Source organism: Rhinoderma darwinii, chromosome 9 (genome assembly GCF_050947455.1).
Source record: "Rhinoderma darwinii isolate aRhiDar2 chromosome 9, aRhiDar2.hap1, whole genome shotgun sequence".
Classification (NCBI taxonomy): Eukaryota; Metazoa; Chordata; class Amphibia; order Anura; family Rhinodermatidae; genus Rhinoderma; species Rhinoderma darwinii.
The window spans coordinates 20,384,917-20,408,784 of record NC_134695.1 but is presented as its reverse complement, the minus strand read 5'-3'; the positions used below and the strand labels follow the sequence as shown (position 1 = coordinate 20,408,784).

Sequence of the window (23,868 nt, the reverse complement as noted above, 5' to 3'; positions counted from 1 at the left end):
TTTTTACAGATTATTAAGGGTACTGCATCTAGAAGAGTAATTTGGGATACCTTCAAAGCTTATGTAATAGGATTTTATAAAAAGAGAAATATTGAGAAGTACAGGAGAGAGATAGAGATAGATAAAGAGAGAACGGTATAACGAGTTTCTAAAGCAGGGATCCTTGGCGAAAAATGTTATTACTTCAGCTGAATATTATTTGGAAGGGGGTAGAGTGGGAACATTTTTGTCATCTTGCGTGAAAAATTAGAGTGGGCAGTCAGAAATAGTTGCGGTTAGAGGAAGTTTGGGTGGAAATTAACACAGATGCCGTACGAATTGTCGACAAATTTGCTGCTTTCTATAAAGAGGTATATGCATCTGAGGATACTAGTATGTTGGATCTGGTGAAACCCTATTTGGATGAAATAGCGTTTCCCAGAATATCAGAGGGAAGCTCTGGAGGTACCACTGTCAAGGGTCGAATTTGAGGAGGCTATTAAACAAGAACCACGGGAAAAGTTCCCTGGTCTGAATGGGATTACATAGGAATTATTTTCTAAGTATCAAGAGCAGATTCTGGGCAATGGAGGAAGCATTGAGGGAATAGGCACTTCCAGAATCTATGAATGATGCTTTAATTTCTCTTATCTTGAAGAACGATAAAGATCCGCTCCTTATATCGTCATACTGTCCGATCTCGCTCTTAAATTGTGATACCAATTTGGCAGCGAAGGTTCGGTCTAACCAGTTGACCTCTGTTATAGAGGATATTATCCACCCAGACCAGACAGGTTTTGAAGGAAGAAAAAAAATTGGTTGACCATAAACGGCGCTGCTGGTAATAAAGTTATTAGCAGTTCCAGTGTTTTGAAATACAAAAATAAATATAACTTATTGTGAAAGACTATGCGTTTCAATGCTAAACCAGCGTCTTCATCAGGCCAGGTGTGCAGTGCCATAAAACAGTCATCTTATATAGTCAGTGTGGTCACATGCATAAGAGGTTTGAAAAAATACTGCCAAGTCATAGGTCAAAGTTCAACTTTGACATCACAAGGGATCATGGTGATGCAACTGCAGTTCAGAAAAGAAACTTCACTCAATGCAAAATATGTCTGATGTCAAAAGACGGTGGACGGTCGGGAAGGAGTTAAAAGTCGTGATAAAATTGTGGTTGGTTTTTTCAGTGTCAATAGTCCTAACCACTGGTCATATACAATCCTCTTGGGTTAGTCTAGAAGCTTTCATGTGGGCCCCTTTAATTAAAAACTACATGGAAAGTTTTTTTCGTTGAATCGTTTTTTTTTTTTTAAAAATATCACATTCTGAATTAAAAAGTTTTGGGTTGGAACAATTTTTTCTAATTCTTCTGAATTGACTGAAAGGAATGTTTCTCAGCCAGGGAGGGTAATGACGCTTTTGAAATCCAGGTAACTATTCACATCAACGGACTTAAAATGTGTGTTGGTGACTAGATTTCCATTGGTATCCTTGCTGATCGTGAGATCTAAAAAGTCAATTGATGTGGCTGAAAAGTTATGTGTAAAGTTTAATCCAAATTGGTTCGTTTTACACCATGCGGTAACGTCCCCTTTCCAAATAAAAAATCAATCATCAATGTATCGTCTAGAATAAAATATTTTTAAAAAGGTGATTGCCATAAATATGAAGGTCCTCAAAAGCACCCATATAGAGGTTGGCATAGGACGGAGCGAATCATGACCCCATAGCGCAACCCTTGATCGGTTTGTAAAATTTCTTGTCAAAAGTAAAAATCATCATTAAAAGCATCATCACACTACAATTTTTGTACTTGACGTTGTTTTATATGTCACTCACACATTATGTTCTCTAATTATGCAGCATCCCTTTATTTATATGTTTATCCATTTCTTTAGTAACCCCTTCATTATGTCGACCATTGTTGTGGTGTTTCTATTCAATATTTCTTTGAATACTTCCTGTTGATATAGTATTAAAACTTTTTCTAAACTAGAACATCCTATTTTAACACCATGGGATTCTATCAGAACCCCTTTTATTTTTTTTATTTTTTTCTTCCTTCTGATATGATGTATTGCAGCACTTAATCGCAATACGGTTAAGTCACCATCTACCCTAAATGACGGCTGTATGCTCTCCCAATCTAATGGATATGTTTTATTTTAGAACCATCACTTGTTGGGAGGACCAAACAATGCCCTTGTGCCCAGTCTAAGGCAAAAGTTATATTTTATTTTGTATACTCTATGTACCTTCTTGGCCCTTAATGATCTCATTTAGTGTATTTACACTATTATTTGTTTGAAGTATTAACATTTTAAATGTAAATTGTGGTCTATTTTGCATTGAGTGAAGGTTTTTTTTTCTGAACGGCAGTTGCATGACCATGATCCCTTGTGATGTCAGAGTTGAACTTTGACATAGCTATGACTTGGCAGGTTTTTCAAACCTCTTATGCATGTGACCACACTGACTATATAAGATTACTGTTTTATGGCACTGCACACCTGGCCTGATGAAGACGCTGGTTTAGCGTTGAAACGCGTAGCCTTTTACAAATTATTTATTTTTGTATTTCAAAACACTGGAACTGCTTCTACCTTTATTACCAGCAGCGCCGTTTATGGTCCACCAATTTTTTTCTTCCTGCAAATACTTTACCACCTCCAGGATGGGACCTGGCTGCAGCGGTCTAATGATACCGATTTTATTATAAGTCTACAACAGCGTTGTGCCTGTGCTAGCACAATGCCAAGAGGTGAGCTCAATTGACTTTCCTCTGTTTTATTCCACTACTTTTGGTGATCTGCACTATGTGGCGCCATGCGTTTTTTGCTTTCTTCTCCAGACAGGTTTTTAGCCCGGGTAAAGCCAACAATTACAATTTACGCAACGTCTTTACTAATTTACAGTATGGAGAGAATTATGCGGTGGAAGGGGGACTTCTCTGAACCGATGCAGTAAGGGTGTTTGATTCAGTCAATTGGGATTTTTTTGTGGGCAGTTCATTTGAGGCTTGGGGAAAAATTAGCCTCCTGGATTAAGCTCATGTATAAAACGCCCACCCCGGGCTCAGGCAGATGTGAATAAGATAATTTCACAATTTTTTTATTTAGCATGGGGTACTGGACAGGGATGTCCTTTATCCCCTTTTTTGTTTGCAATTGTTATTGAATGTCTGGCATTGAAGATAAGAGCAGACCCAGGTATCCGGTTTTTCTTCGAGGCGGAGGAGGAAAAAATTTCTGTGTACGCAGACGACATGCTCCTGTATCTTAGGCAGTCGTCGGATGTGGACCAGGTCGTCCGCGTACATCAGGAGTTCGGGATTATCTCGGGCATCCAGATAAACTGGTCTAAATCAAGGTTTCTCCCCTTTTCGAATATAGTTTCAGCCAATCAGGTTATAGGAGATCTCCAAAATTTAGGATCAGATGCGTTATCTAGGTATTGTTATTTCCCAAACAATTGAGGATTATACATCTTTAAATATTTTTTCCCCCAATTGGGTGTTCTAAGAAGCAAGGTTAAGACTTGGAATCGCCTCCCTCTGTCCAGGGCCTCAGGGATTGCCCTGATCAAAATAGTTATATTACCTATGGTGTTGCATATATTTGGTAATTCCCCAGTTTGAATTCAGGGAAGATTTAGAGCTTTGCAGACCCAACAGCTCATTGAGTTGGAATACTCAGCAGCAAATAGATTGATTTTGAATTCGGGGGGCCCTGTATGGAAGAAGAATATATTTCAGGCTTTGGAGGCAGAATGCCTTAGTTAGATGTCTTCTAGGTATAAAGTTTTAGCATGATGTATAAGGTATGGAGTGCGGTGAAACATAAATTGGGAGTTGGGTATATTTCTTTTACCCCTATATGTGGTAATGAATTACTTAACCAATTTGTACAAGTAGAGGGGATAGTAGATTTTGGGTGAAGTGTGGTATTACGCAATTATCACACTTAGTTATTAACGGAGCAATTAAAACCTCGGACAATTTACAGAGGGAGTTCAGTATTTTATCCGGATTCCTGTATTTGCACTATTTTCAAATCGTTCACACGTGGGAAGCAACACGATAAAGAATTCTTTAACCCCTTGCGTATCTTCGCTGTAATAGTACGTCGCTGGCCGCTTATTCCAGCTTACCTTCGACGTACTATTACGGCGCAGGAATAAACGGTCACTATGTGAAATCACATAGTGACATAACAGCGGCGGCAGCTGTCATTGACAGCTAACCGTCTCTGCTACCGGCCTGGGGACCAATTAGCAGTCCCCAATGCCGGCGATTGCTGTAATTGGTCAGTCTCTGAAGACTGACCAATCACAGCCGTCTGTGACGTCGTCTGCAGGAGAAAGCTCCTGTCACTTTCTCTGATCTCCTCACTTCTGTGAGATACGGGAGATCAGAGAAAGCGGTGTAAAAAAAAATAATACTATTTTTATTAATCCCTTCCCGAAAATGGGCGTATAGTAACGCCCTGAGGATGAAGCGGGCACAGGAGCTGTGCTCGCTCCATCTTCATCGGATGTCGGCTGTAATATACAGCCGACATCCCACTGCAACTACAGCGATCACTATCCTCTCCGATCGCTGTAGTTTAACCCCTTAAATGCCGGTCAATAGAGACAGCGGCATTTAAGTGATTGATACAGAGGGAGGGGGCTCCCTCTGCACCCCATTGCCCCCCCCCCGCGAAAAATCGCGGGGTTCTGATGGTTGCAATGGCAACCAGGAAGCCTAGCAACGGCTTCCTGGTTGCCAGGTACGGGAGCCTATTAGGTCCTGCCCATGGCAGGACGTAATAGGCTCAACTGTCAGTTACAATACACTGCACTACATCAGTACATACAGAAGTAGTGCAGTGTATTGTGCAGGGGATCAGAAGATCAGACCTTCCAGTCCCCTAGTATGTGTAAAATAAAAAGTGAAAAAAAAGTGAAAAAAAAGTTTTAGATAAATAAATAAATAAATACAAGTTTTACGTAATAAAAACAATAATCGCCTTGTTTCCCTGATCAAGCCCTTTATAATTAGAAAAAAATGAAAAAAAAGACAAAAAACAAGCCCTCACAAAGCTCCGTCGCCAAAAAAATAAAAAAAAAAGTTATGGCTCTCAGGAGATGGTGACACTAAAACATTTTATTTCAGAAAAAAGTGGTTTGTTTTTTTGTAAAAGTAGTAAAACATATAAAAACTATATAAATTTGGTATTGCCATAATCGTATCAAAACGCAGAATAAAGTAAACATGTTGTTTATACTGCACAGAGAACGCTGGTAAAAAAAATTATAAAAAAAATAGTGAAAGAATTTCTGTTTTTTGTTCTCCTCACCTCAGAAAAAATGGAATAAAAACTGATCAAATTATCGCATGTACCCCAAAATGATACTAATAAAAACGACATTTTGGGGTCTGTGCTACATATGGGGCTAGTGAAGAAGTCAAAGATTAGACAATGCTGGAGTGCGGATATTTTGTACAACACCTCAGACACCCTTTAGAAGTGCGCCTCCTGCACCCAATAATCCGGCCTGTGCATAAAGGATTGGTTCAAAGCGTACGTCACTATCCAGGGATAATTAATTTTATTATTCATTCTCCCCATTATTACATCATCCTATTATGACCTATTGCACTCCGCCCAGCTTACATAAACCCTGATGTACTCCACATAGCTTACATATACCCTGATGTACTCCGCCCAGCTTACATATACCCTGATGTACTCCGCCCAGCTTACATATGCCCTGATGTACTCCGCCCAGCTTACATATACCCTGATGTACTCCGCCCAGCTTACATATACCCTGATGTACTCCGCACAGCTTACATATACCCTGATGTACTCCGCGCAGCTTACATATACCCTGATGTACTCCACCCAGCTTACATATGCCCTGATGTACTTCGCCCAGCTTACATATGCCCTGATGTACTCCGCCCAGCTTACATATACCCTGATGTACTCTGCACAGCTTACATATACCCTGATGTACTCCGCTCATCTTACATATACCCTGATGTACTCCGCCCAGCTTACATATACCCTGATGTACTCCGCCCAGCTTACATATACCCTGATACACTCCGCCCAGCTTACATATGCCCCCACATTATAAACTGAAACACCAGTAAAACACTAAACAAAACTACTACCAAGCAAAATCTGCGCTCCAAAAGCCAAATGGCGCTCCTTCTGGGCCTGGCAGTGTGCCCAAACAGCAGTTTATGACCACATATGGGGTATTACCATACTCTGGAGAACCGCTTAACAATTTATGGGGCGTATGTCTCCAGTGGTACAAGCTGGGCCCAATGCATTGGGCACTGAAATAGCATATATGTGGAAAATGTCAATTTTCAATCTGCAACATCCACTGTGCACTAATTTCTGCAAAACCTTTGGGGGTCAAAATGCTCACTACACTTCTAGATGAATTCCTTGAGGGGTGTAGTTTCCTAAATGGGGTCACTTCTCGGGAGTTTTCACTGTACTGGTACCTCAGCGCAATGCAACATGGCGTCAAAAACAAATTTTGTAAAATCTCCACTCCAAAAACGAAATTGCACTTTTTCCGTTTAGACCCTTGCCGTATGTCCAAATAGCCGTTTACAACCACATATGGGGTATTTCCGTAATCAGGAGAAATTGTGTAACACATTTTGGGGTGTCTTTTCTCCTGTATTCCTTGTGGAAATGAAAAATTCTGAGCTAAAGCTACAGGTTATTGGAAAAAAATAATGTTTTCATTTTCACGGACCAATTCTAATAAAATCTATAAAACACCTGAGGGCTCAAAATGCTCACTACACCTCTAATTTAATTCTTTCAGGGGTATAGTCTCCAAATTGGGATCACATCTGGGGAATTTCTACTGTACTGGTACTTCAGGGACTCTGCAAATGCGACATGGCCCCCAGAAACCAATTCAGCAAAATCTGAGCTGCAAAATCCAAATGGTGATCCGTCCCCTCTGAGCCCTGCCGTGGGTCCAAACAGCAGTTTATTACCACATAATGGGGTATTACCGTAATCAGGAGAAATTGCTTTACAAATGTTGAGGTGCTTTTTCTCCTTTATTCCTTATAAAAATTAGAAAATTCTGTGTTTTTTCCAAAAAAAAGTCTCTTTTTCATCTTCACAGACTAATTCCAATAAATTCAGCAAAAAACCTGTGGGGTCAAAATGCTAACTATACCACTAGAAAAATTCCTTGAGGGGTATAGTTTCCAAAATGGGGTCACTTTTGGGGGGATTCCACTGTTTAGGTCCCTCCAGGGCGTTGCAAACGTGACACGGCACCAAAAACCATTCCAGTAAAATCAGAGCTCCAAAATCCAAATGGGGGTCCTTCCCTTCTGAGCCCTGCTGTGGGTCCAAATAGCAGTTTATTACCACATATGGGGTATTTCCGTAATCGCGAGAAATTGCTTTACAAATGTTGGGGTGCTTTCTCTCCTTTATTTCTTGCAAAAATTAGAAATTTTTAAGTTTTTCCAGAAAAAATTTAGATTTTCATTTTCACAGACTAACTCCAGAAAATATAGCAAAATACCTGTGGGGTCAAAATGCTAACTATACCCCTAGATAAATTCCCTGAGGGGTGTAGTTTCAAAAATGGGGGTCACTTTTGGGGGTTTCCACTGTTTTGGCACCACAAGACCTCTTCAAACCGGACATGGTGCCTAAAATATATTATAATAAAATAGAGGCCCCAAAATCCACCAGGTGCTCCTTTGCTTCTGAGGCCTGTGTTTCAGTCCATTAGCGCACTAGGGCCAAATGTGGGATATTTCTAAAAACTGCAGAATCTGGGCAATAAATATTGAGTTGCGTTTCTCAGGTAAAACCTTCTGTGGTACAGAAGAAAATGTATTACATATGAATTTTGTAAAAAAAAAATGAAATTTGAAAATTTCAGCTCTACTTTCCTTCAATTCCTGTAAAACGCCTAAAGGGTTGAAACACTTTCTGAATGCTGTTTTGGATACTTTGAGGGGTGCAGTTTTCTAAATGGGGTGTTTTATGGGGGTTTCTAATATATAGGGCACTCAAAACCACTTCAGAACTGAACTCGTCCCTGAAAAAATAGCTTTTTGAAATTTTCTTAAAAATATGAGAAATTGCTGCTAAAGTTCTAAGCCTTGTGAGGTCATAGAAAAATAAAAGGATGTTCAAAAAACGATGCAAACATAAAGTAGACATATGGGAAATGTTAACTAGTAAGTATTTTGTGTGGTATAACTATCTGTTTTACAAGCAGATACATTTAAATTTAGAAAAATGCAAATTTTTGCAAATTTTCTCCAGATCTTGGTGTTTTTTACAAATAAATATTGAATTTATCAACCAAATTTTTTCACTAACATAAAGTACAATATGTCACGAGAAAACAATCTCAGAATCACTTGGATAGGCAAAAGCATTCCGGAGTTATTACCACATAAAGTGATACATGTCAGATTTGAAAAAATGGGTCTGGTCCTCAAGGCCAAAATGAGCTGGGTACTCAAGGGGTTAAGTTTGGTTTAGAGGCATTATTTACGAAATTGTATAAAAGGGGGAAAAGAAAAGGGGTTACTACTTTGGTGTATCTTGAGTTAAGTAAGTTTACGAATACAGATAGCCCAGTAAGGGCAACCTGAAATAAAAAATGGGGCAAAGATTTGGGGAAGGTTTATATAGTCACATGGAGGGAAGCGTTTAAAAGGTGTTAATACTGTGTCACTAATTATTCACAGAGATTCTCAAAATTTATTAGTACACGGACTGTACTTCACTCCTATATGTCTGTATAGTATGGGATGGGATAAAGAGAATGATACCTGTCCTAGGTGTAATATAGATCTCATTTATTTGATGTGGCGATGCCCAAAGCTGCATCAATATTGGGTCTCGGTAATTGAAACCATTGAATCCATCTTAGGTACGACTTTGGGGAATATCAAAGTTTTTATGGTTTTGGGAGATCCCTCAGAAGTACCGGGGCTGAAGCAGAGGAATCTTGTGATTCAGTTGTTATTCATGGCAAGATTACAGATTTTGAGACAGTGGTTTGTAAAAAAAAATCCACCAGCAGTGATGGACATATGACTTGATGGACATATGTATTTTTTCAACCAAGCTAACTATGTAACTATGATCGAATGGCAAAAGGCAGTTTTTAGAGTACTGCTTTATGAAAGATCATACTATCTTTCAAAAGGGAGGTATGAAAATTTTTGCAATAGATGGAGAATTTGGATTGAACAATTGGATATTAGGGACACAGTTATCGCCCTAAGGCCCATATTTGATAGTTCTTTATCTCTGGGTTTTTTTTTCTCATCTTCCTCGTCGTCAGGAAACGGATGGGTGGGGGGGTTGGGTGTTGTATTTTTATTTATTTCTATTTATGGTTGAACAATGTTATCGGAAAAAAAATTAAGAAAAAAAAGGAATGAAAGGAAAATATTGCAGAATGTAATAATCAAATAAACATTAAAAAAATAAAAAATGTATTATTTTTTTAAACTATTGGTTCTTGGCTTGATAAATATTCTTTTCAAACCCTATAATACCAGATACCCGATTCTCCCAGCAGAGAATGGGAAGGATTTGCGGATGGAAAATAAAAAAAATAGACCCGACACTCAAATATTTTCTTATAAAATTCCACTTTCCACATTTACTTACTGTCGGATTTTTGTTTCTGGGGAGAAACTGCTGCTTTGGCCTGTAGTAGAAATAAAACAAAATTATCTCATTGACGCAGATTTCATATGCACGCTAAAAATTTAAAAAAATGTATTCGATGTTAGGAGTTCATACATACCACATGTCTACGTTCACTGTTGCGTGTATTAAAACAACGGCAAAACCGCAGTAATGGACCAGAATCAGCATTAATTCAACACAACAGTTTTGCATGAAAAATAAATTGGGCATTTCCCATTCCCTATATTAATTCTAACCCTAATCAAGAATTGAAAATCCCTAAATGTAATGCGTTAATCCTGTTTTGTTTTTTTGTAGAACTAGTTGGAAACTTTTGTTTATGGAGACAGCCAGTGGGTAAAAATTTAATTTCTGACTGACAGAAAACTATTAGACATTCTACTCGATTATTACTATCGCTAAGACGGTAGCTTGTATGTAACGTTAGAAATGTGGTCGCAGGTCACATCTATGCAGTTCTCACTTCAGCCCAGAGCTAAAGCCGCAATCTTGGGACTTGTTTGAAAGCCAAAACTATTAGATTCTTATGCTAGAGACACTTGTGGCAAGGACATATCAGATACATCCTTGGCTACTGAAATGCTTCGCTGCCAGGACATATAAGATACGTACTGGACAGAGAAAGGGGTATTCCCATCTCCTATATTTATGGCATATCTACAACACCTCTCTCTAGAACCCCATTCCTACCTCCTTATTCCTACCTCCTTATCTGCTTTTTCTGTCACAGGTCCCTGGCCACTGAGATACGAGGTGGCCGGGAGTATGGAAACAGCCGAGCTACGCTGCTTTTGTAACACCTAACGAAATGAATAGGAGTTACAGTGACAGAGTAGCACAGCAAGCTCTGCTTTTTTCTCGTAACTCAGTGGCCGAGGTCCCTGACCCCCATTCTAGAGATAGGTGTGACTCCCAGATGTGGGACCCACATCTATCAGACATTTATGGCATATTCTGTGGATATGGCATATCCTGTGAACATGCCACCATATATGTCCGAGATGGGAATACCCCTTTAATCTATTGAACAGGATTTTTGTACTTACCGGTAAAATCCCTTTCTTGTTGAATTCACTGGGGGGCACATTACCACAGTATTTTTTTTTTTTTTCCACATAGCGGGAAGTATTAAAAATTAAATAATAATTAGACATGTTTTCCTATGTTGGCCACCAGAGGGAGCACTTCCCAGAATTACAGCAAGGTGAATAACGGAAAGCAACCTGACTCACAGCTGCCGTAAATGTGGGAGGGAGACTCACACCCCTCCCTATTTTTTGGCTACAAGCCAGGTAAAGGTGTCTTCAAATTGCTAATCATTGTCCGGCTCTCATTTTTGGAGAGCTTTTAACAATGCAGCTTGTAGAAGATATAGGACACACCAAAAGGCTAAGAACGATGAAAGTTAAGAGGGAAGCCCCTGTGGTGAATGACTTTTCAATTGACAGGTTCACACGCCGTGTATTTGACTTTTTTTTTTGCGCATTTTAGGTGCCAAAAACCGCATAAAAAAACGCTTGATTATGCTTTTCATTTACATAATTAGTAAAGCGCGCTGTTAGTACATACAACGCGCTTTTTTTACACACGCGTCTTTAAAATATAAAGAGTGTAAATAAAGGTGTGTCGAGTCAATTACTTTGCACGTAAAACGTGCCAAATGTTCCCATAGTCAATGGGAGTTCTAATTATTCACCAAAAAGCACACACAAAATGTGTAAAAAAAAACACATGAAAAAAGTGTCAAACGCTTGATTAAGCTTTCCATTAACATCAATGGGAAAGCAATAATTTAAAAAAAAAACAGTTTTGTAAAAACGAAGCGTTGGATCAATTCTTTGGTGCATAAAATGCACCAAATGTTCCCAGTCAGTGGGAGTCCTAACTACGCGCCTAAAAACTTGCAAAAAGTGCACACAAAAACTGCAAAAAGCACCCAGCAAATAAAAAGGAAGTGTGCATGGCCCCATAGAAATAAAAAAAATAAAAAACAGATAGCACACTAAGGGTAAGGCCACACGGTGCGGCAACGTTGCGTTTTTAAACCGCAGCAAGTCATTTTTCAATAGAAGACAATGGTGAAATTTTTGTCATGGACAGACTGCTGCTATTATATTACAATGTGTGTTCTGTGCAGTTAACCGCATCCTCATAATGTCCGACCGCATGCGGTTAGTGACCGCGCTGCCAAAGTTGTTGCTGAACTGCTTGTTTTTGCTGAACAGTTCAGCATTGCATTGTAATGAACTATATGCAGGAAGTACCTAACAAACTTCAACACGTGTGAAAACTGCGTCCATAAACTATTTCCTTTTAAAAAAAAAAAAACGCAACAGAACTGCAGCATTAGAGACAAAAAACGCATGCAGTTGACCGCATGCGGTTTTCAAACGCAACAAAACGGCAGCAAAACTGTGTCAACGACGCACCGTGTGGCCTTACCCCGAAGCATTTCACTGAAGTGTGCTTGAAGCCTAACTATTTTTTTTGTAGGTTCCGCTGGACCTATTGGACTACGTCATAGACTCGGTGGACTACTGCAATGATCTACGTTTTTTTGTTTAAATAAAATGGTTAGCGAGGATTGCGTGGGGGAGTTTTTATTTCAATAAAAATATTTTCTTATGTCTGTTTTATTTAATACTTTATTAACACCTTCGTAATGCTAATTGTCTGTTTGACTACGTCCATTACGAAGGCGGGATTAATGTTAGCCAGTAAAAAGGCTAATACTAACCCCCATTATTACCCGGCCCACCGCCACCAGTGGTATCGGGAAGAGTCGGGTACGATCCAGTACACGACCATCTGTTGTGATGGCTGGGTATCGGGGCGGCCACAGGCTGGTATTAAGAGGCTGGGAAGAGCCAAAACCCGTGACTTTTCCCATGCTAATTCTAGGCGACGGCTGCTGCTATCTTGTATCCGGCTGGTTATAAAAAATGGGGGGGGACCTCACGTCATTTTTTAAATTTTATTTTATTTTTTTTAAAACGACGTGGGGTCCCCCCATTTTCATAACCAGCCAGATAAAACATAGCAGCAGCAGCCTAGAATTACCAGGGTGGGGATGCCCACGGTTTCTAGCCCATTCTCAGCCTAATAATACCAGCCTGCAGCCGCCCCACTGCCTGGCCATCACAACACATGGTCGAGTACTGGGTATGAGCCTGGCTCTTCCCGATACCCCTGGTGGCGGTGGGTACCAGGGTAATAATGGGGGGTTAGTGCTAGCTTTTTACTGGCTAACACCAAGCCCCGCCGTAATAATGGACATCGTCAAACAGACAACTGGCGATAATAAAAGTATTAAAAAAAACAGAGACATAAGAAAATATTTTTCTTGAAATAAAAACTCTCCCACACAATCCTCGTTAACCATTTTATTAAAAACAAAAAACGTAGATCGCAGTAGTCCAACAAATCTACGACGTACTCCAATAGGTCCAGCGGAACCTGCAAAACAAAGAAAATATAGTTAGTAATATGAAAAATATAAACACTCGTACTCGCCTACAGCGACTTGTCTTCTCCCCACAATAAATACTAGAGGTCCCCACAAGCACCCTGCATGCACCCCCCACACACACGTGCTCACGCAAACCATCACACAACTCTAACAGCACCCTGCATGCACCCCCCTCACAGTGGTGGGGGCTGTGTGTGGCGCAGATGCGTGCGTGTGCACGCTCGCACATAAACACACAGCTCTGCTACACACACACTTACAGCAGGTGTGCAAGGGGGCCACGAGGGGTGGGCCACGGGACAGAAACAAACACACACACATCTGCAGTGCGGCCAGTCTTCAATATGGCGCCAGCTTTCCCCCTTACAAACCAGCTTCTATGCTGCATCGCTCTAAACTGCGCTTGCGCAGTACAGAGTGAGACAGAAGACGCAATGAACGGGAGCCGTTCATTATGTCCTATGCACTGTAGCGGTCATATTCCATCTGTGTATGTGTCGTTAAGAGACACATACACAGATGAAATAAAACATTGCAGCCCTCAGTAAAGTAAATAATAAAAACACAAATTTATAAACAAAAATAAAAAATCATGATACCTTTCCTTTAACACAATAGGTTTCCAATGAGAAAAGCAACCTCAAACAGCCCACAAACAATCAAAGAAATAGGGCGTGACCTCTGTCCCCTAGTGAATTCAACAAGAAAGGAATTTTACTGGTAAGTACAAAAATCCTGTTTTCTCGTTAAAGTATTCACTAGGGACACCGTACCATGGGACATCCTAAAGTAGTCCCTTAGGGTGGGTAAATAGAATCATAACCATGGGAGCAGCCTAAACCACTGCAGCTTGCAAAACCATCCGACCCAAACTGGCATTGGCAGAAACCAAATGGATCCGGGAAAACCTTGAGAAATTACGTAACAAAAACCAGGTGGCGGCTTTACAGACCTGAAGGGCAGAAGCCTGGTGCCGCACCGCCCAGGAGGGCCCAACTGCCCTAGTAGAGTGAGCAGTGGCCCTCAGGAACAACAAATAGGGAGTCCCACTTCCGGAAGGACTTCTTAGTTGCAATGTAGACACGATGGGCTCTCACGACATCCAAGCAATGTAAGGCACCTTCCCATGGAAGCCAAGGAAGTACAATATCTTCATTAAGTTTAAAGGAGGATACCACCTTAGGAAGGATGGCACTGGACGTAGCACCATCTTGTCCCTATAAAAAAACGCAAACGGAGGTTTTCAAAATAAAGCTGCCTGCTCAGAAACTATGGATAGAGGTGATCACAACGAGCAAAACTACCTTCCAGGATAAGATCCTTAAATAAACTTCCCACAAAGTTTGAAAGGCGCAGTATGGAGAGCGTCAAGGACCAGATTGAGGTTCCAAGGTTGCAGAGACCGACAAGGAGGAGCACAATGTTCGACTCGCTGCAAAAAAATATTAAATTGGAGAACGGAAAGACAAAATGCATTGGAAAATAATAGGATAGAGCTGAAACCTGCCACTTTATAGTAGCTAATCTGAGTCCCTGATCCAAACCGACCTGGAGGAAGGCCAGAATACGCAGGATGGAAAAACGGAGAGGTTTGAGTTGATGGGATTGACATCACCTAAAATAAGCCAACAGAGTACGATGATAAATCCTTTTAGATTAAGTCTTCCGGGCCTTAATCATGATCTGAATGACCGGATCAGAGAAACCTCTGAACTTCAAAACCGCAGTTTCGACAGCCCAGCAAAAAAACAGCAGAGGTAAGGCAGAGTAGAACATTGGACCTTGGGAAAGGAGGTTGTGCCGCAGAGGAAGAAGCCACGGGGCATCTGCTAACCGGATGAGATCCACGCTCTGCAGGGACAGTCTGGGGACACCAGTATGGCTGGGATTCCTGCATCCTTGACCCTTTTCAAACACTCGAGGCAGGAGTAGAAGGGGAGGAAAAAGATAAAAGGAGGTCGACTCCTATAGCCCTGGGATCTGGTGACATAGTAACTTGACTCAAGTCACTTGACAGGCGAAGAGATCCACTTTTGGGAAACCCCACCTAATGCAAATGCGGTAAAAAATCTCTGGATGAAGAGACCATTCTCAGGGATCCAAGCATTGCTGGGCTCAGGGAGACCGAGGGGGCATTGACAGGAAGAAACCCCTTTGAGGGCAAAAAGAAAACTATTTTGTAGCCTGTCGATACATCCTCCCACACCCAAGCATCTTCAATATTTTCGAGCCATGTCTCCTGGAAGGAGAGCAGCCAGTCCCCCACCCGCGGGAGCTGCTCGTGGCAGGGGGGGGGGGGGGGGGGGGGAGACAGACTTTTCAAGCTGTGGAAGCCTGCTGTGCTGGAGCAGGTTTAGTGGGTCTGTTGTAGGGGCTGGCAGGAGTTTCTGGTCTGGAATGTCTCTGCACTTGGAAGGGACCGGAGTCACGCAAGATCTGCCTCTGACATGGAGCAGAGTACTGAAATGTACGAAACCACCTTTGTCTTTTAATTAACTTTTGACGACGTTGTGGAATTAAAGTGCTCCTTCCTCCTGTAGCCTCAGAAAGGAGTTAAACCAGGTCAGGCCCATAAAGGAGATCCTGGGCAAATGGAAGGGTGAAAACCTTCTTCCTAGAGGCACGGTCAGTATCTCAGTACCTAGTACAAATGGTCTTGCGTACAGCTACCACCTTAGCCGACCCTTGGGCAGCTTGGACGGAGACACCACAGATATATTTAGACGTCTGCAAAAGCTGTGCAGCTAGCAGGGAATTATCCACGAGAGTCCCCTGAATCAATAGCGTCCTATAGTTGAGTAGCTAGTTCAATACTAGCCAAGCTAACCCAATATGCTGAAAAAGAGGGTCTGACTGAAGCCACGGCTGCGCTGAAAGTGGCTTTTGCCATAGACTCCACTTTGGCATCAACTGGATCCTTTAAGGCAGAAGCATTTGCAACCGGTAAGGTATTATTTTCATAAAGCCGGGCAATGGGAGCATCCACATTGGGGTGAGGTGACCATTTGGTAACACACTTATTAGAGAAAGGAAACATAGTCCGCAAACTTGGACACGTGCATAGACCGGTCAGGGTCAATTTGTCAAAACTCTTATGATCTGTAAAGACCAGAGGGGGCCACCTGTGGCTTTGCAATAACTCATTCTGATGGGATTCAAAAGGATCATCCGCAATCTTAAGTATATCTCTCACTGCCTAAAGGAGATCCTTCACAGCAGGAGGCATGGATTCGCTTTTATTATACTCAAACTCCAAGTTGGAGAAACGTCCCTTAAAGAAACTGGTTCAGATATATCCCTTGAATGAAAAGAATGAAAGACGCCTGCAGCATTTTTGTCCTAAGAGCAATCAGATGAAGAATGATATCTCCTTGATTTCATGGCCCGGTGCGGGATACACTAGGAGAAATAGAACGAGTGCAATCCAGGGAAGAATGGGCCTGAATAGACTGTGGTGCCTGATAGGGGTCAGACAATTGAGATGCTAATTGCTAAGGAAGGCATTGTAAAGGCATCCGCCGTGGCCTGAGAGAGACGGGCGAGATTAGCAACTTCCTGGGTGAGGGAAGCCGCGCATTGGGGGGTAATATGCTCACTAACCATGGGATCTGGGGGAATCCTGTGGTGGTTTAGACAGAGGGGACTGAACACAGACTGGGTCAGCCTGCCCACATGGAAACTTTGTACTGCACCGCCTACACGCAAGGTGCGTTACAATGGTGGGGGGGGGGGCGTTTGTGTCCTAGGAGCTTTTCCCTTTGTAGACATTATTTACAAACAAACACTATAGCCAATGGCTATCCTACCAGACACCCTAGGTGCTGTGTCCCCCGTAAAGGAAAACGTTCCCAGCGATGTATGATTTCAATACACCGGCTCAGTGTACTACGACGTTCACTACAAGGTAATAGAGTAAAGAGCGTTGAAATGAACAGAAACCCCTCCCCTCCAGCAAAACTTACACCATGCTGGTTGGACAGGGCGGCATGTGACTCATGGTCCTGTCCAGCGACCAATCAGAACGTGAAAAAACAGCGCGGGAAAACAGCGGGGCAAGGAGAGGGAACATGAGGGGGCGCGGCCAGTTTGTGGCCTAGCAGAGAACTGAAGTCGGGTCATAGAATAATGGCGCCGCCGGTGGAATGTCGCAGCTTGTAGTAAAGAAAAATAACGTCTGCCAGCATATAAGAGTTAGAAACCCCTCAGTAATTACACACCACCACATAAGAACCCACTTTCAATTGCTCCTTCCCCATCAGCTCCCAATGGCGGGGGTGGGTGGTCACGGGACTTACCGGTCAGTCATCTAAAGGCGCAGCCTGTTACCCCTTGGAAAACGCACACATGTGGTGTGGCTGTCCAGCATCCTCAAACACCGTTGCGGTAATAATAGGGGACTGGGTGACCAAGGCGGGGAATATTCACCAGAGAGGTGGGCATCCACTGAGGTGGAAAGAGCATTTGCCAAAATAGTAGGCATCCACTAAAACAGTGAGAATTTCTTCCTTTCAGCGCCTGCAGGGGACACGAGGGACTCTCACCATGCACCTGAAAAGGAAATAAAGATAAATAAAAAAATCTAGAAAAATTGCCCGCAGTGCAGAAGATGCAGGGCCGGCCTTAGTGGGAGAGCGACCTGTACCATTGCACAGGGCGCATCACTCAAGCAGGTGGAAGGGGGGCGCTGCGCTGGCTCCCTTCCCCTGCTTGTGTTTCAGAACAGGGTTGCCTACCGTCCGTTAATTCATGGAAAGTCTATGACATTAGAGAACTTTTGGCAACTGTCCGTTGTGTCCGGAATAAATAAAAAGCTGCGCATGTGCAAGTTGCGTTGGTTAGAGGAAGGAGACGTTTGTGCCGAGTCACTCGCAGGCTGTGTGATGATCTCAAGAAGTATCTTGAGAGCCTTCCCAGGCTCGGCGCACCATGTCTGGTGTGTACTACTAGCAGGGCCCTCCTGCCCGCCAAAGAGGAGCAGGAGGAGGGGAACGGAGTACAGCAGCAGGGAGGAGCAGGAGAACGGAGTACAGCAGCAGAGAGGAGCAGGAGAACGGAGTACAGCAGCAGAGAGTGGCTTGGCTAGGACCTGACAGGTGGCACAGAAGAATATATGCAGAGCAGGACGCTAGGCTGTAGCTATAGCCCCTTCAGCTCCCAACATCCCTCTGTCCACCCCTCCCCCCCAGCACTGGAGCACCACCACCTGATGAAGAAGTGAGAGGAGACAGAAGTTGCCGAGAAAGAGGAGCAGACTGCAGGTAGGAGAGAAGTGTCAATGTATAAAGCCAAAGGGGCAACTGGAGTGTGCAATTACGGTGTCTCAATGCGTGCAGTGTGTGTATATGTAGTGTGCGTGCAGTGTGTGTGTGTTTATATATATATATATATATGTAGTACGCGTGCAGTGTGTGTGTGTATGTATGTATGTATGTATGTAGTACGCGTGCAGTGTGTGTGTGTGTATGTAGTACGCGTGCAGTGTGCGTGTGTGTGTGTAGTACGCGTGCAGTGTGTGTGTGTGTGTGTGTGTGTGTGTGTGTGTGTGTGTGTGTGTATATATATGTAGTACGCGTGCAGTGTGCGTTGTTTCTCCAGGATACTAAACATGTGCTATCGTCTGTACAGAACATTAAAGAGGCTCTGTCACCAGATTCTCAAATCCCTATTTCCTATTGCATGTGATCAGCGCTACAATGTAGATAACAGTAACGTTTTTGTGTTTTTTTTAAACGATCATTTTTGGCCAAGTTATGAGCTATTTTATATATATGCAAATGAGCTTTGAAATGGACAACTGGGCGTGTTTTTATTCGTATGTCCAACTGGGCGTGTATTGTGTACGAGTACGTACAGTTACTGAGTTTTTTCCAGTGCACACTGTCACCGACAGCTGACACTCCACTCTTGCCGACCAGCGGTCCTTTGCCGCTGATTTCGGCGAATGAACCCCTTAAATTCGGCGATCGGTTGCAATCGCCGAATTTTGGGGGTTTCTAACATATCGGCAGACCCCGGTCCGAAATCGCGGGGTTTGCCGATAGTTAGTATGGCAAACGGAAGCAAAACAATGGCTTCCGTGTCTGCCATGGACGGAAGCCCATCAGGACCAACCTTCGGCTGGTCCTGATAGGCTTCCTGTCAGTGACAGGAAGTTAGTGTCGTTCCCGATGCACACTGTCGGCGACAAGGTGTGCATCGGGAACTTGGAGATCAGCTGTCCCCGACAGCTGACACTCCAGTGTTGCCGATCAGCGGCTCATCGCCGCTGATTTCGGCAATTAACCAGTTACATGCGGGGCTCGATTGCGATCTCCGCATGTAGCGGGTTTGTAGCGCATCAGCAGCCCCCATGCAATCGTGGGGGCTCCTGATGCTTGTGATGGCACCCGGGGGCCAGACAATGGCCCCCGGGTCTGCCAGCGTATGAGGATCAGCCTCTGCTGATCCTCGTAGACCAACTGTCAGAGTGACTGTGACGTCACACTGACAGTTGGAATACATTACACTACCTAGTGTAAAAAGTAAAAAAAAGTTAATTAAAATGTTTTATAAAAGTGTAATAATAAGTTTTTGTTTTCCTATAATAAGTCATTTATTCTAGATAAAAAATGAAACCGTTAAAAAAAAAAAATAAAAAAAAATTGGTATCACCGTGTTCGTAACGACCCAAACTATGAAACTATAATGTTAATTTTTCCACACGGAAAAACCCGTACCGCAAAAAACAAGACCTCCCTCAGCTTTTTTGACGAAAAAATAAAAAAGTTACTGCTCAGAATAGCGTGTCTCAGAAAATATATTGTTTTATAGAAATGTAATTTTATTGTGCAAACACTGCAAAACGTAAAAAAAAAAACTATACACATATGGTATCGGCGTAATCGTACCGACCCGCAGAATAAAGTAAAACGTAATTTTTTGCGCACGGTGAACGCTGTAAGAAATAAAGAATTTAAAGCGGCAAAAACGTTGTTTTTTGGTCACCTTCGATCTAAAAAAGATCCTGTGGGGTCAAAATGCTCACTATACCCCTAGAAAAATTCCTTGAGGGGTGTAGTTTCCAAAATAGGGTCACTTTTGGGGGGTTTCCACTGTTTTGGTCCCTCCGGGGTGTTGCAAACCCGACACGGCACTGAAAACCAATCCAGCAAAATCTGCGCTCCAAAATCCAAAAGGCGCTCCTTCCCTCTTGAGCCTTGCTGTGGGTCCAAACATCAGTTTACGACCACATATGGGGTATTGCCGTAATCGGGAGAAATTGCTTTACAAATGTTGGGGTGCTTTTTCTCCTTTATCCCTTGTAAAAATGAAAAAATTCTATGTTTCCACAGAAAAATAGGTGATTTTCATCTTCACAGACTAATTCCACTAAATTCTGCAAAAAAACTGTGGGGTCAAAATGCTAACTATACCCCTAGAAAAATACCTTGAGGGGTGTAGTTTCCAAAATGGGGTCACTTTTGGGGGGTTTCGACTGTTTAGGTACCACAAGACCTCCTCAAACCTGACATGGTGCCTAAAATATATTCCTAAAAAAAGGAGGCCCCAAAATCCACTGGGTTCTCCTTTGCTTCTGAGACCTGTGCTTCAGGCTATTAGGACACTAGGGCCACATGTTGGATATTTCTAAAATCAGCAGAATCTGGGCAATAAATATTGAGTTGTGTTTCTCTGGTAAAAGCTTCTGTGTTACAGATTTTTTTTTATTACAAATGAATTTCGGCAAAAAAAATGAAATTTGTAAATTTCACCTCTACTTTGCCTTAATTCCTGTGAAACGCCTAAAGGGTTACAATACTTTCTGAATGTGGTTTTGAATACCTTGAGGGGTGCAGTTTTCAAAATGGGGTGATTTATGTGGACTTTCTAATATAGAAGGCCCTCAAAACCACTTCAGAACTGAACTGGTCCATGAAAAAATGGCCTATTGAAATTTTCTTGAAAATATGAGAAATTGCTGCTAAAGTTCTAAGCCTCGTAACGTCCTAGAAACATAAAAGTACGTGAAAAAAAATTATGCAAACATAAAGTAGACATATGGGGGATGTTAACTAGTAACTATTTTGTGTGGTATTACTATCTGTTTTACAAGCAAACACATTTAAATTTAGAAAAATTGTAATTTTTGAAAATGTTTGCTAAAATTTGAAGTTTTTCACAAATAAATATTGAATTTATCGACCACATTTTTTCACTAACAAAGTACAATATGTCACGAGAAAACAATCTCAGAAAAGGTAAAAGCGTTCGAGTTATTACCACATAAAGTGACACATCAGATTTTAAAAAAATCATGTGTCCACAAGGCCAAAACATGTGTCCTAAAGGGGTTAATTTAGGTGAGGGCAGAAAATTTTGTTTTTTTATTACAATGAAAACATACATATAAAAATAATAAAAATTAATCTCCTGCGTTTGTTGTCATATAGCAAAGAATATTATACGATACAATCTATAGTGTCCAAATACTTACGAGTTCTTTTTCAGGATGAAGGTTTATGCCATATACTAGAGCCGGGTTGTAAATTTTCCCTCACGCAGAACGCCTACTTTGAGTACTATGCTCTCACCTAGTTTTGTTTTTTTTTCAAAATTCTTTATTTCTCAAAGTTTATCAGGTCAATAAACATGCATATTTTTACCCAAAATCGTAGAGAAGTATTACATATTAAAAGCATATATAAGTACAAAATACGTTATGAGTACAAAAGGTCAGATAGCAATAGTCTGTAGTTTCACAGAAATAAAAGAAGGAAAGAAAAGAAAAAAATGGACATGAACTATTTGCATGAGAAGATTCTGTGCTCGTCTAGAGAGACCAATATAAGAAATGTCAACAGTCTACAGTAATATATCACATCTAGCTTCCCTCCAGGGGCCCCAAATTCTGCCAAATCTGGGATGCTTCCTATCCTCCCAGCTGGCAGGCTCCTCTATCCTACATAGTTGGTCCATTTTGTCTACCCACATTCGAACAGAAGGTGGATCAGTGGACTTCCATTTTTACTGGGATGAGTAGTTTTGCTGCAGTTATCATAAAAGGTTTGCTAGGTTGTTTTTTAAGGGCTGAAACCCCAAGGTTGGTTTCCATAAGAGAACCAGAGCAGCATTGAGATCAATGGTAGTTTTGCAGATGGATGAGATAATTTGTGTGAGTTATGGAGTATTTGAGAGATGTCCTGTGCCTCTAGAGATATTTGGAGTTCTTTCTCCCATGCTAGTAAGAAGCGTGGCTCAGAAGGAGTGTGATATCAAAACATATTTTAGATAATAGTTTCAGCGGGGGGGAAGAGAATTAGAATATTTAGCCAGGACGGGTCTGGAAGTGCTGGATACTTGATTTTGAACTTCTTGAAGGAACTTCGGAAGCCTTATAAAAGCGAGAACTTAAGGTTGTTTGGTGGAAGAAAAGGAGTTGGGTCTAGTGTTTGGAGGTCATCAAAGACTTCCGAGAGGGGAACTTCATTTAACAGCCTCCAAACACCATATAGTGGAGGTTTTGCTCCCAGGAGTATTGGAGAGTTTGGAGAAAACGGACTAGGGGGGTCCAAGGACGAGAGATATTTACGGAGAGCTAGGATTGTTCCCCTTGAAAGGGGGTTGATATCTTTTTCCCCACAGTAACAGGTAGTGGGTATGGCCCAGTAGGTATCGTTCAACCTCTATGTGAGGGGCACTTTCAGTGTTCCTACATAGGGAAACCCACCTGCTCAGGTGAGTGGCCATATAGTAAATCATACGTTTTCAGTAGGCCCACCCCCCCTTGGTGAGTTTTAAGAGCTAGTAGAACATATGGGAGCCAAGGGTGTTTTTTTGCCCAAAGGAACCCGGTAAAAAGGATTTTTAATTTTGTGAAGGAAAATAGGGACAGTCTGCAGAACGTATAAAATCTTGGGAAGGCTATATGTTTTCAAGTAGTTTTTCCTACCCATCCAGGCTAAGAAAGGGAGATGTAAATCGGCTAATTGAGATTTAACCTATTGAAGAAGCGGAGGAAAATTAAGGGGATAAAGAAGAGACGGGTCTCCGGGCAGCATGACTCCCAGGTATTTTATAGCTGTATCTGGCCATTTGAAAGCGGACGTCCTTTTAAGGGATTCTAGATCCGAGGGAGGGGCCGAGACGTTTAGGACTGCGGACTTACTAAAGTTAATCCTAAAATTTGATACAGGGCCAAAGCCCTCAAAAATCCACAAAATCTCCGGGAAGGCAGGACCACGATTGGTGGCGAGAATCAAAAAGACGTCAGCAAAAGCCGCAGTATGATGTAGAAAACCACCAACTCTCAAGCCAGCAATTACTTCAGATTGGCGTATTTTCTGTATGGGAGTGTCCATTGCAAGGATGAAAAGAGAAGGAGAGAGAGAACAGCCCTGCCTAGGGCCGTTCTGGATGTTAAAGGAGGGTGATAGAGTGCCATTTACTTTAAGTCTGGCCCTAGGAATAGAGTAAAGGGTAAAGATGGCCTGGATAAAGCTAGAAGAGAAGTCACATTTTTCTAGAACCGCCCTCCCAGTTAACCCGGTCGAATGCTTTTTCTGCGTCGGTACTTAGTAATACTAGGCGAATATTAGACTTCCGTGCGTGGTGAATGAGATGTATCAGACGGGTAGTGTTGTGCCTGCCCTCCATTCCTTGCACAAATCCCATTTGTTCAGGACTGATCAGAGGGCTCAAAAGGGGCTTTATCCT

At 42.1% G+C, this 23,868-nt stretch overlaps 1 protein-coding gene across 2 annotated transcripts in view; it reads right to left on the bottom strand.

Annotated features, from left to right (window-relative positions):
• Nucleotides 1–23,868, bottom strand: part of BRMS1 (BRMS1 transcriptional repressor and anoikis regulator) — a 78,784-nt gene that overhangs the window by 5,790 nt on the left and 49,126 nt on the right. For both annotated transcript variants that reach the window (XR_012850446.1, XM_075836873.1), the window contains one exon: nucleotides 9,666–9,705. Coding sequence is in view for 1 of the 2 variants with exons in the window: in XM_075836873.1 (XP_075692988.1) it covers nucleotides 9,666–9,705 (40 nt within the window). In the remaining variant the exon portion in view is untranslated. The remainder of the gene's footprint in view (nucleotides 1–9,665; nucleotides 9,706–23,868) is intronic.